The sequence below is a fragment of the Drosophila mauritiana genome, chromosome 3R (genome assembly GCF_004382145.1).
Source record: "Drosophila mauritiana strain mau12 chromosome 3R, ASM438214v1, whole genome shotgun sequence".
NCBI lineage: Eukaryota > Metazoa > Arthropoda > Insecta > Diptera > Drosophilidae > Drosophila > Drosophila mauritiana.
Genome location: NC_046670.1, coordinates 9,364,140 through 9,376,412, shown reverse-complemented (window position 1 = coordinate 9,376,412; position 12,273 = coordinate 9,364,140). Strand labels below are relative to the sequence as shown.

At 40.6% G+C, this 12,273-nt stretch overlaps 6 protein-coding genes and 6 non-coding genes across 12 annotated transcripts; 7 read left to right on the top strand and 5 right to left on the bottom strand.

Annotated features, from left to right (window-relative positions):
* Positions 1 to 26: 26 nt before the first annotated feature.
* On the bottom strand, positions 27 to 715 carry LOC117143528 (pupal cuticle protein Edg-91). Its single transcript, XM_033308257.1, has 2 exons — positions 631 to 715; positions 27 to 567 (listed from the first exon to the last, which is right to left on the bottom strand). Exons 1-2 carry the CDS (start codon positions 652 to 654, stop codon positions 112 to 114), a joined length of 480 nt encoding a protein of 159 aa, XP_033164148.1. The 5' UTR covers positions 655 to 715; the 3' UTR covers positions 27 to 111.
* A 1,392-nt stretch (positions 716 to 2,107) lies between these two features.
* LOC117145289 (neuropeptide-like protein 31) lies at positions 2,108 to 2,561 on the top strand. Its single transcript, XM_033310879.1, has 2 exons — positions 2,108 to 2,113; positions 2,184 to 2,561. Exons 1-2 carry the CDS (start codon positions 2,108 to 2,110, stop codon positions 2,499 to 2,501), a joined length of 324 nt encoding a protein of 107 aa, XP_033166770.1. The 3' UTR covers positions 2,502 to 2,561.
* A 500-nt stretch (positions 2,562 to 3,061) lies between these two features.
* On the top strand, positions 3,062 to 4,189 carry LOC117144132 (glycine-rich protein DOT1). Its single transcript, XM_033309156.1, has 2 exons — positions 3,062 to 3,240; positions 3,623 to 4,189. The coding sequence occupies exons 1-2, from the start codon at positions 3,229 to 3,231 to the stop codon at positions 4,082 to 4,084; spliced, it is 474 nt and encodes a 157-aa protein (XP_033165047.1). The 5' UTR covers positions 3,062 to 3,228; the 3' UTR covers positions 4,085 to 4,189.
* A 2,402-nt stretch (positions 4,190 to 6,591) lies between these two features.
* On the top strand, positions 6,592 to 6,664 carry Trnav-cac. The gene has a single exon. It is a non-coding gene; the product is annotated as a tRNA-Val (tRNA).
* A 233-nt stretch (positions 6,665 to 6,897) lies between these two features.
* On the bottom strand, positions 6,898 to 6,969 carry Trnap-ugg. Its single transcript has one exon. It is a non-coding gene; the product is annotated as a tRNA-Pro (tRNA).
* Positions 6,970 to 7,112: 143 nt separating this feature from the next.
* On the bottom strand, positions 7,113 to 7,563 carry LOC117145713 (protein FAM98B). Its single transcript, XM_033311459.1, has 2 exons — positions 7,549 to 7,563; positions 7,113 to 7,493 (listed from the first exon to the last, which is right to left on the bottom strand). Exons 1-2 carry the CDS (start codon positions 7,561 to 7,563, stop codon positions 7,113 to 7,115), a joined length of 396 nt encoding a protein of 131 aa, XP_033167350.1.
* A 356-nt stretch (positions 7,564 to 7,919) lies between these two features.
* LOC117145953 (glycine-rich cell wall structural protein) lies at positions 7,920 to 8,398 on the top strand. Its single transcript, XM_033311838.1, has 2 exons — positions 7,920 to 7,940; positions 8,006 to 8,398. The coding sequence occupies exons 1-2, from the start codon at positions 7,920 to 7,922 to the stop codon at positions 8,396 to 8,398; spliced, it is 414 nt and encodes a 137-aa protein (XP_033167729.1).
* Positions 8,399 to 8,524: 126 nt separating this feature from the next.
* Positions 8,525 to 8,597, top strand: Trnaa-agc. Its single transcript has one exon. It is a non-coding gene; the product is annotated as a tRNA-Ala (tRNA).
* Positions 8,598 to 8,748: 151 nt separating this feature from the next.
* Positions 8,749 to 8,820, top strand: Trnap-ugg. Its single transcript has one exon. It is a non-coding gene; the product is annotated as a tRNA-Pro (tRNA).
* Positions 8,821 to 8,929: 109 nt separating this feature from the next.
* Positions 8,930 to 9,002, bottom strand: Trnaa-agc. The gene has a single exon. It is a non-coding gene; the product is annotated as a tRNA-Ala (tRNA).
* A 1,284-nt stretch (positions 9,003 to 10,286) lies between these two features.
* LOC117146031 (fidgetin) lies at positions 10,287 to 10,877 on the bottom strand. Its single transcript, XM_033311962.1, has one exon. The coding sequence runs from the start codon at positions 10,875 to 10,877 to the stop codon at positions 10,287 to 10,289; it is 591 nt and encodes a 196-aa protein (XP_033167853.1).
* A 482-nt stretch (positions 10,878 to 11,359) lies between these two features.
* Trnaa-agc lies at positions 11,360 to 11,432 on the top strand. The gene has a single exon. It is a non-coding gene; the product is annotated as a tRNA-Ala (tRNA).
* Positions 11,433 to 12,273: the final 841 nt, after the last annotated feature.

Sequence of the window (12,273 nt, the reverse complement as noted above, 5' to 3'; positions counted from 1 at the left end):
GGAAACCGGATTTTAAGTGTCTTGAATTGAGCTTACTAAATCTGGTTATGTTTTTTCGTTTATTTTACAATCACAAGTACTTAACTATTCCGGTTGCAAGATTTGGCATCTTTACTTTCCAAAGAAGCCATTGCCTCCATAGCCACCGCCTCCATAGCCACCACCTCCGTAATATCCATTCGAGTACTGCGACTGACTGTAGTGGCCGCCATAAGATCCGCCCTGATTGTAGTACGATCCACCGCCCGGGTAGTATCCTCCGTGGTGATGCGGCCTGTGTCCAAAGCCGGAGTAACCTCCTCCCGGATAGTAGCCACCTCCGAATCCACTGCCTCCGTAGCCGTTATAGCCTGAGTAGCCACCTCCATAGCCGCCCGGGTAGCCACTGGCATAGCCACCAGGATAGCCACCGCCTCCGAAACCGCTATACAGGCCACCACCCACTCCGATGCCGGCACTAAGTCCCACACTGCCTCCAAATCCACCGCCCAGAAGGCCCAAGGTACGACCTTCGGCCTTGACCGGCGCCGCCTGACCTTGACCGGCAATCAGCAAAAGGGCCAACATCTGCAAGGTAACCAAATCGATTCAGTGCATCCCAATCGGAGCGGAAATAGCAGCCGGACTTACACAACTCACGCGAACCAGAGCCATTGCGATAACGAGCGCTTCTTGGACGAAACTAAATTGCAATTGTGAAGTGCCCACCGCTTTTATACCGCCGCTTCAATCTGGCCAAGAAGCTCAAGTACGCGCTACGCATTGCTAAGTGATTCTACGCAAATTGCAGAACAAACACTGCGAAAGCGAAACCAGTTTGTGACGTAACTTCGGAATCCCCCAAGAGACACTTTGCCTACCAGTGCTTCACTGGGCCTCAGAACGCGTTAATTTTTCGAAGTCACAGGCCCAAAACTAAATTATCATTTTTTTTTTTTGAGGGTTGTCTTTAGTTGCCGGCCGATCAAGATCGTGGAAAACCCAATAAAAATAATCACTGAAGCGATCGCATACTACAATCACCCGACGATTTTCAAGACCAACCAGAAAATTTTGAAATACGAATTTAATATACCACTGTAACCGATAGATGACTCTGCAATTTTAAAATATAAAATAAATAAAATAAACTAAAAATATCTTTAAAAAATTTCAATGTAAAGAGAATAATTTTTAAATAGTATGAGTTGATAAATAATAATTTAACTATTAATTTAGCCACTTTAAATAAGAATAAAAGGAGTATTTAAAGGCTATATAAAATAATATTACAGTAATATTCATTTTGATAAAATATTTCTTTTAATGGGTTACAATAACAGGGTTAAACCCAAATGCGTGTTATAAGGGTATTGAACATCATCGCAATCCACTAGCATGCAAAACAAATGACTTAGACAACGAACTTCAGCGAAGAACGTGCAACGAAGCAGGTCGGGATGACTGATATGCCCGGCCCGCATTCGTCTGGCTCATTAGCACTTGTTACCTTAGCTATTCCGGCAGATCTAACTATATGACTAACTACGTATCAGCTACGTTTGTATGCCCCCAGCTTCTATTGTTTATTCTGGTCAATTGCCACGCCCTCACTTTCGATTTCAGTTTATTCACCTCTAGTTGACGTAAGCGAACCTTCCAAAGTGAGACCATCCCCCAACCTGACTAGTCAGGAAATTATAGTAGATATCTAACAACATGCTATTGTTATAAACATTCTTTAGTTAAGTTAGCAAGTTTCGCAAATTTGCTATACATTTCAATGAGGATCTTAAGAAAGTAGACAAGCCCTGCAACAAAACATCTATTCTTAATTTTCATTAAATTATTTAAATGTTAATATAAATATTACATTTATAGTTAGCTCTAGTAATTTGTAACCAAAGAAATTTAGCCTGTTGCGCTTGATTGAGGTTAATGAACCTCAGTAAGTATTTACCATATGCTAAGTTGTCTATGTGGCTCTGTACTAATGATTATAGTCTCGCATTTGTTCTATAATTATGATAAAACTCATTACTGTAATTGCTGCGAACTTTACTTCCGTTTTTCGGCGACTATAAGAATGGCAAATTTTAATCAGTTGCCATTGCGTTGTTTGCCAGCCATGAAGGTGGGAGTACAACAAAGTTTAAGGTGCTCGGACTAAATCGTTAATTTGGAATCTTTTGAAATCTTTGCAGTACCTTTCATTGTCTTTCCTGTTGTGCTGCCTGGTGGCCGGAGCTTTGAGTGCCCCCCAGTTTGGATATGGATTCGCACCATATGGAGGATACGGAGGATATGGAGGAAGCTATGCCTCCGCCTCTGCCAGTGCCGCAGCGAGCAGCAGTGCGGGAGGATATCAAGGATTCGGATACCCAGGATACGGGGGATATGGTGGATACGGAGGATTTGGCGGAGGATACGGTGGAGGCTATCGGCAGCAGTACAACCAGTTCAGCAACTACAACAACTACGGATCTTCTGGCTACTACGGCGGTTACCCATTCGGCAGATGAGTTGGGAAAAAACTACTCGTAGCTGCTGGAAATTTCTGCCTCTGTTTTGTTTGATTTCTTTATTTGGCTTTTAATGTGATGGAGGTCAATAAATCGAAAATACCCAAAGTGATTCACCCAAGTGTGCATTAATTTTTCTATTTGCATGTTTGCTATCACATTTAATTTAAATGCTGATCATACATTCGGTAATAGTAGATATTTCTGCGATTTGTATCTAGATTCTTGTTAGTTTGTAAGCTAGAAAAATGTATGGCACGTTTTCCATTGACATTCATTGGTTTTAGCTCATTTATTTTTACATTTCTTTTCTCATGCCCAACTTTACTCTTGTTGCTCTCAAAAAACCTGAAATTTTCAGGGGCAAATCGCATGCATAAGGCAAATATAAACCATAGCCTGAAGTTCACATCGGCGACAACAACAAAAGCCCAGGCAAACAAGACCTCTTCAACGGCTGATTGCATAAGGGCGCTTCGAATCGCTCAGAAACAGAAAAAAGCATCTGCGAGATAAAAACACGTCGACTGACGCGCAGCCGCTTCAATTGATCACGCGTCGTTGTCCAAGTCCAAGCCAAGATACAAGCTTCGTCATCGTCCCACACAGTTGAACTTGAAGTTTTTACCACAAGATATAATCGTTTTAAAACATTAAAATACCTGTGTTGTTTCCAAAACAGATTTTATCAATTAACGTTGCGCTTAGGCCACTTTTAAAAGGCAAAATGCAAATAATTGTAAGTGATGGATTGTGATGGATTTAAACTATAGATACAGCATGTGATGCTAGGAAGTGATTATAAATAATAAAAAAGCAAAACCAAATAATACATACTTGATCTACCTTAAATTTTATTTAGGAGTAATACCATAAAGTGTTTATAATTTATTTCTAAAGCTTAAAAATCGAATTGAAATAAAAGATCGTAAAAATCAACGAAGAGGGTTATTGAGGAATATCAAGAGTGTTGCGAATTATTTATGTCGTTGGCAATTATTGACTGCTCTAAAAGATTAATAGTACAAAAAGAATATCGTCTAATTTATATTAGTATTTAGTACTGGTGCAATATATTTTGAAATCGGATTAAATTATTCTTTTCATTATTCGAATTGCAGCGTACACCTTTATTACTTTTCCTGGGAATTTGTTTTCTCATCAATCTGGATGAATCGTCTGCTGGAAAAGTTAAGTTACTAGCCTTTAAGGGACCCCATGCCGGATTTGTGGGTCTCAAGGTTCGCACTCCCAAGTTGCTGGGCCTAAAAAGCGGATTGGTGGGTGGAGCAGCCGGATTTGGACTCGGTGCGGCGGTTGGCGCTAAATTGGGCGCTGGATTAGCCGGATTAAAAAGCCATGCTGGAGGTCTGGCAGGTGGTGTTGGAGGAGGCTATGGAGGAGGATATGGCGGAGGATATGGCGGAGGATATGGCGGAGGATATGGTGGAGGATACGGAGGAGGATACGGTGGAGGATATGGCGGAGGATACGGAAGGAGCAGTGGATACGAACACCATGAGTACCACGAAAGCCACCACAGTGAAGGATCCAGTTACGGTGGTGGGGGCGGCCAGTGGTAAAAGTAGTGATTATTAGTGATTATTCATGTCCTAGCCATCAGAATCAAACATTAATTTTATTTAGATGTAATTCATTTGTTCATTTACGCCAGTAATAAAAATGTAGTTATAAACCGTTCGCAACTGTGTTTTCTTCTATCTAACTACACTTATTAGCTCAATAAAATAACATTTTAAATGAATTCGATGTAGCAAACTACGTGTATTTCTTCCACAAGCAAATGGTAAAATAAAAAAAATTTTGAATTTCTTAGAATTAAATTTAAATTATTTAGATGTGTTTTTAGATTGATACATCCCACAATGGAGTTTGGCTGTGAAAAAAACGAAGAAACGAACGGGACTGTACTTAAAAAACAGTCTACATTTCATTCATCAGAGCTTAAAGCGCATTCTGGAAAAAAAAATTTTATGTCGTTTGTGGGATTTGAATCTACAGCCTCTGGCTCGTTTAATAATGATGCACTTCAGCCAGCTGATCCACAACGGGGGGAGACCGCCTCGCGCATAGTTCTCCACTTGAACCCGACCTAATCCGTCTAGTGTGATGTCACTATGGCTATATTTCTCAAGTGCTTGTTCTGTTGTAGGACGCTTAAATATACGTTTTTTTAAAGTACCCCCCCTCGTTGCCATACCCGGCTGAGTCAACACTGCTAACCGCGGTGCACCGAGGCAAAAATCTCGAGCTGTTCATCTGGCCTGTGGGGCCGCCGACAGGCCTTTAGATTTTCATGTTAACTATATATACAGTACAAATAAATATTGTTGAGCGGGAGGCATCAATTGTGGCCGGAGCTAGCCTCTGGATTTTTATGAAAACTATTAATATAGTAAAACGAAAGATTGAACGAAATTTATTTAGCGAGAGGCCTCGAGCTGGGACCGCAACAAAATTTGGATTTTAATACAAACTTATATATAGTACAAAAAAATATTGAGCGGAGATTTCGAGCTGTCGCCGGAGCACAGACCACTGGAAATTTTATACAAACTATATATATAGTACAAAGATACAATGAGGGCTATGTCGTCATCTACTCTGCGATCCAGGCGCAAAAGCTTGGTATCAAAGAAACGACTTATGCGACGAGTCCAACTGGTAGAACCCATGGATGTCGATGGGGATCACCAATCGACAATGGATGTCGATGAGGATCACCAATCGACATCGATTGAGCCAATGGATATTGAATTTGAAAATGATTCACAACTGCAGAATACTCAAATTCAGTTGGATCCACAGTCTCGTCATCATGTCGAAATTTCTGTGTCCATGGCGATTGTGCTGCATTATTAATAATATCGCCGTCGTTTCAAACGATACATTTATTTAGCTTCGCACTTATAATTTGTCGGGGTTTTTTATATTTTTTTTTTTCATTTAGAAGCTTAAAATTTTACATTGCGTCTACTTTTGCGTAGCGACATCTACGTTATGTAAAATGTATGATGTATATTGAATGTAAGTGTCAAATGAGGCACTACCTAGCGGTGAGTTCTTGCAATAATATCAGGCTTGTAATTTCTTCTTATTGTGCTTCTCCTTATTTTGAGATGTTGTTATAATTGGGAATTTACACATTTTACTGTTGGCACTTTTCCATAAAATCTTTTAATCACAGACTAGAACACAGAAAGCCAAAGCTGATACATTTATTTATTAGTAATTTTATCGGGCTGCTGTTTTTCTCATGCTTTAATATTCCACTCAGATGAGGCACCACCTAGCGGTGAGTGCTTGGAATATATTTGAATGCACTGAAAAATAACTTTTTATAAAAACAAATAAAAGAAAAACAGTTTATTCTCTTTCAGAGAATGAAGCAATTCAGTTAGGTAAAAGAGTTTTTAAGGTTTATAGAATTATAAAAGAATCATACATTATGTAAATACTTTTGAACTTTTTTTATCTTATATGTTAGTAAGGAAGAGAAAAATGAAGGCGAACAAGTAATCGAGACTTTCCCACTATTTGTCACTTTTACCTCGTACGTCAAAAAACACAGCTAACAGCGTCTTAGCAAAGGCACTAGAACATTCTAGTGTATTTGGTCTTAGCCTCTTCTCCAACCAAAGACATTAGACATTATTATAATGTCATTTTACATTTTGACGCCATCGTCCGTTAGATGCCACACATAGAGGAAATGAGTTCAACAATTAAGACATAGATGGCGCCACCGATTATTTCATGTTATATCATTGAAGATTAATGTTGGTAATAGTGAATCCCTAGGACAACTTTAAAAGTGTTATTCGGCCTTCCAAATCGTTTTCCTTCATGTTGAAAATAATAAAATAAATCTAAGCAGCTGCTTTGGAAAGAACAGAAGAATAAGTTAAACTGCCGTTGAAAAATGTTTTTCTCTAATTCTTAACAATTTAATAAAATTTAAAAATAAGCAAATAGTTCTCCAGGAAACTAAGGTCGTGCGGGTTAGTCCTTTTTGTGTTCTGTGAACGCAATCCGATATACTGTTAGCCTAAACTAAATGTTTTATTACGTTTTCGTAGTGTAGTGGTTATCACGTGTGCTTCACACGCACAAGGTCCCCGGTTCGAACCCGGGCGAAAACAAATTGTCTTTTTTACATTTCTTTTTACATTTTGAATGAAATTTCAGTGAAATTTAGGGTTCAAAACAGAAGACAATGCTATAGAAAAGTACCAATATTTGAATAAGCCATTGGGGTTTAAATCCGTACATATTGTTAACGGGTTAAGCCATTTACTTTCTATAGCTTAAATATTTTCTTTAATTATCAGGACAATTTGCCCAGAAAAAGTTAAAAAAAAAAAATTTTACAGCTGGGCTCAACCGGGATTTGAACCCGGGACCTCTCGCACCCAAAGCGAGAATCATACCCCTAGACCATTGAGCCTCATAACGAGTTGGCAACTGTTCGCCACTTTCGAACTAGGCCGAGCAAAGCATTTTCTTGAGTAAACATTTAAAGGCAAACAAAAATAATTTCTTTGATATAACAATCTAAAATATATATTTAATAAACATAGAACAATACTCTCAGCGCCTCCTAAAGATGCCACCACCCAATCCGCCATAGCCGCCGCCAAATGAACTGGCAGAGCTAAAAGAGGAGGCAGAGGCAAAGTTCTGGTAGCCTCCGAAACCGCCGCCATAACCTCCGCCAAATCCACCTAGACCTAGACCGCCCTTCCATCCGTGTTTGATGGGAATAACTACTGGTTGCGGGACTGGGACTGGAATTGGTTGAGGAATAGCCACGGGAACTGGAACAGGTTGGGCCACTGGGATCGGTTGGGCAACTGGATATGGGACAAAGTTGTTGTAGACAGGGGCGTAGCCTCCTCCAAGCTTTCCACCAAAACCATGTGAGTGTGCAAGCGCAAAGCAAAGCAGCAGGGCCAGACCCAAAATCGTTATCTGCGAATGAAAAATCATGTCATCTGAAGTGCAGATATAAAAGTTACACACTCACCTTGTTTTGCCTCATGTTCTCTATTGGATCTAAGCGTTGCCAAGTTTAGAACGGCCGTATTTATAGCAATGTCCAGCACTTCCTGAACTTCCTTTTCTTGCATAGTTCAAAGAACTTGCGAAAACTTGATCCATAACCAGTTTATCGAACCTATCAATTTTTATTGTGCCAAAACTTAGTCGCAGCAACTAACAGCAAAATATAAGAAACCGTGTGAAAAACATTGAAGTCGGTTAAGTTAAGATGGGTTGAAGGTCGCCTTTTGGTCGTGTTCCGGAGTAATGTGGGCGTAGGTTTTTAAGAACATTGCTATAAAAACTGAAACAATCGGTGGCTAAGCAAGTCAGTCACATTTAAGACGAACTAGAAACATGGTCAAGATTAGCTGTTCGGTGAGTAGTGGCTTATTGTACAGAAGATCAAATGATTTCTAATAGATTGGTTTCCCTTCTCTTAGCTGGTGGTGCTCCTTTCGCTTTGCGCTTGTTCATACGCTCAATATGAGTATCCACAGCAGCGTCCTTCGCCGGGAACTGGAGCTCAGCCTACTGGTGGGCAAGTAGACAATCGTATCCTTGGAAATCTCCTCGGTGGCGGAGGAGGACTCCTTGGAGGCGGCGGTGGCGGAGGAGGACTCTTCGGAAATTTGTTGGGCGGCCTTTTGGGTGGCAATCGTCCGCAACCACAGCCCTATCCAGTGCCAGTTCCCGCATATGGAGGCGGATTCGGCGGTGGATACCCAATTGGAGGAGGCGGATATGCTGGCGGTCTTCCTGGTGGTTATCCAGGTGGCTTTGGTGGCGGCTTCGGTGGCGGCTACGGTAATCCATACGGTGGATATTATGGCTAAGACCACAATTTTGGGACCTCCAAAAGTATTATTTGATTTATAAGTTGTTGACATTGACCATTAAATTAAAATTCATGAAAAAGACAAGTCCGGCATTTTGTTATTTTCGGTGACCATTTGACATAAGGGGATGTAGCTCAGATGGTAGAGCGCTCGCTTAGCATGTGAGAGGTACGGGGATCGATGCCCCGCATCTCCAGTTCTCAATAGTCTTATTTTTTCTTTTTCAAACAAATGTTTATTTTCCGTTTTTCTTAATTAAAGCGGTTTTGCTTGTTTAATTACAAAAGTGTTTTTGTTTGCGTAGCCACATAAGGTAAAATGTGCAATTATCAGCCCAGCGGACAAGCGGCTCAATGGTCTAGGGGTATGATTCTCGCTTTGGGTGCGAGAGGTCCCGGGTTCAAATCCCGGTTGAGCCCGTACGGTCTTTTTGGGACTTCATAAAATATTTTTTAATTAAATATATTTTAAATTTTTTTAAACAAAACATAATTAAAAAATAAAGTTGATAACAAAAATTAATACAATTGGAGATGCGGGGCATCGATCCCCGTACCTCTCACATGCTAAGCGAGCGCTCTACCATCTGAGCTACATCCCCGTCGCAAATTATTGTGTCAAAATACCTAAATAGGCAACGTAGCTGTTCAAATTGATTTCTTTTGGTCAATTCATTTGGTGATTGGCCACATAACTTGTTTCTTGGTCGTAATTTCTGGTTTCAGCCTTGAAGACTTGAAAGTAGATAAGAATTGAGCGATGTGAGCTCTTTTAAATTTACGTATGCATTTCATTTCCGTTTCCGGTCAGTGAAAGTTGTCCGAAAGAAAACACAAACACCTGTCAATTGAGTCTGGAGTCATCCCACTTGCTTATTCTTATTGTCCTAGAACAAACATAAATAAACTCCAGGACAAATGCATATGAAGACGGAGAGCATCGGACAGGAGTCAACCAACGCCTCAATATGTGGAAAAGCAGATTCCGGTGGCCAGATCCCTTCACTATCTGCACTTTCACACTTCTGTTTATTCAACTGTCGCATGGTTGTTTGCTTCTGCCACGCCCTCGGGCATGGGCAAGCTCTATTATTATTTTCGCAAGTTATATAAAAATAATAACAGGAGCGGACACGGAGCTGACCAGGCCAATGGATGGCCATCCATTATGCTGCCGGGCATTTATTTGCCAAACAATTGAATCTCTCCCCAGCTCCTTGGGCAGCTTGCAACCACTTCATCAGCCATCCTCGTCTGCAGCTATCTTATGGTTTATGATGGAATCAAAACAAATGCCGGAGCATCGTAGCTCGGTTTTGCTCGTCCGGAACCCCGAGCTCATCCTTCAGCTGGTGAGGATGATGATGATGAGTTTGTTTATGCAGATTGCTTGTGGAGTTTTTCCTTTGGCGTTAATGGATAAATGGACGTGTGAGTGTGTCCGGGGTAACCCTTTTTGAGGATTTTTCCGGGGAGCTGCGCCACTTTCGAAATCTAGTTGGTAATGTAAACAAAATGATTTTAATTGCACAGATGAACGGTTTTCATTTAAATTTATTGATACCAAGGAATAGAAACACTTAGTTTTAAGGTCTTTCTAATTAAACAGAGAAATTAGTTAAGTACACTTTTTTAATAGTTTAATAACATTGCTAAGCACTAAAATAATATATTTTGTAGAATATTGGAGTTTCCTTGTCTTAACTTAAGCAATAGATTGCGGTTTTTGAGTACAAAACATTTTTCGGATTCGAAAACTTAACTTTATCTCTTTTCACTTAACTTTTTTTGACGCACACATTTCAATTAAAATTGTATTGTTTTCTTTTACTTTGTCTGCTCTGTTTACTTGGGCGAGCGCTTCCTCCGGCTACTTGTTTTCCCATTCATCCCAGCTGGGGTAAGGGTATTGGAAACGGTCCTGGCCGTTGTCCAGGTCCTGCTCCTGTTCCAGAATACCCACCTGCGCTGGCCTGTACCGTTCCAACGGATGAGGACGGCGGCATACCAGGGGGTGGTGGAGGGAAAGGCGGAGGTGGTCGTATCGGCGAAGCCCCACTCAAATACCCATAGCCCATGGGACTTCCAGACGTCGCGGAATTTTGATCACTTTGATAGATATAGACATTGCTGTTCCCCTGAGCCTGCTGCTGATTCAGAGGCATGGTGTAAAATCCTGCAGGTGTAGCGTAGTAACCTGGTTGAGGACCAATAGCCGCCGGGTTGCAGCCATATACAGGACAATTGTAATAACCAGATATGGGATAGGCGGGGCCGGCGAATATGGGATCCGGATTGTGATAGGCCATCCAGCGGTTACGCCAGCGACGAAACAAAGTGCCCAGAAAGAAAAACGATCGTCCATCGATGGGTTCTGGTCCTGAATGGTCTGGGTCCTCATCCACATCCAAGTCGGTTTTCTGAGATCCATTGCTGTTGACCAGGATCAGCAAAAATAAAATCTGGAGCACTGTCATTTTCCCAACTGCATCCGCTGAAATCTGTAGATGGACTACTTTGCGTCCGATCTCAACTCCAACTCAGTGAGTCCCACGAAGACAGGCTGCCTAATGGGCCTTGTAATGAACATTCAAGTGCTGTAACTTCGGCAAAGCAAACAAACCGTGAAATTTTATTAATACAGAAGCATTCAAGGCTGCCCTAGTTACGAACATTTTTACAAGTATTAAAATGCATACCTTAAAATGTGTATCTTAAGATAAACAGATATATGTACATAGGTATTTGAAAAAATTATATAAAACGATTTTCTTCTATAGGCATTTATTCTAGATGTTTCTACATATACAACCTATAAATGGTAACATTTATATGAAAGCCCAAAATAACTTTTGATAAAATTAAAACTAAAGCAAACAATGCCAAATGTATATTATTATAAATCTAAACCACTAATTCTTCATACATGCAGTCCAAACTAGATAGTGGCGCTTACATTGGGGATGTAGCTCAGATGGTAGAGCGCTCGCTTAGCATGTGAGAGGTACGGGGATCGATGCCCCGCATCTCCAGAGTGATTATTTTTTTTATGTTTCCGGATTTTCATAGTGGTTAAAAGATATTTAAAAATAGGTAAAAAAATATATTGTTAGACAGAAGTGGCAGTGATTTCCTAGGTATGCATCCATACAAATGTTCTCCTTTCCTACGTTAATACTCGCGAACCGCACGTACGAGCAATCTTTCATTATTAAATGTACAGAAAAACTCGAAGTTTTTGACTTTTGCTGCTTGATTTTATTTTGCCGCATTACATACTTTTGTGAGGGCAACAAAAACCGTTTTGAGTTATGAGTTCTGCGTGCCAGGTGTACTAACATTTTAAGCAGTTGAAGATAATGCGACGCCTAAACACCCTGTAAGGCTGTGCTGCCCAAGAACTCTATACTCATTGAATCAGGAAAAGCACCAACTTCTGAGCCATGCCCGCATACCCAACTTTCAGCAGGAGGCCTGCGAATAAAGTGTGCAAAAAACAGGTGACAACAATCAGTAAGAGGTAAAAAAAAGGAGGAGGCGCACGTCCGTGTCTGGAAAAACAAAAACAAGAACCACCAGGGGCTGTGAAAATTCACGCGCCCGTGAAAATTTCGCACGTTTTTACGGACCATGAACTTCATACACCCCGACCAGATATTCTTTCAAAATATGAGTTATGGCTGCATAGATTAGCTGGCAACTATTTGATTTCTGCAACCCGAAATTCATTTAATTAAAAAAATACGCAAAGTCAACAGAAAAACTACAAACGAAATTAGAGTCTAGGGAAACTTTCCACAAACTTTGTTGCCATCAAAACAATAAAAACCACAATCCTCGGCCGGGCTTTGCCTTTGTTATCGAAGCTCGAAA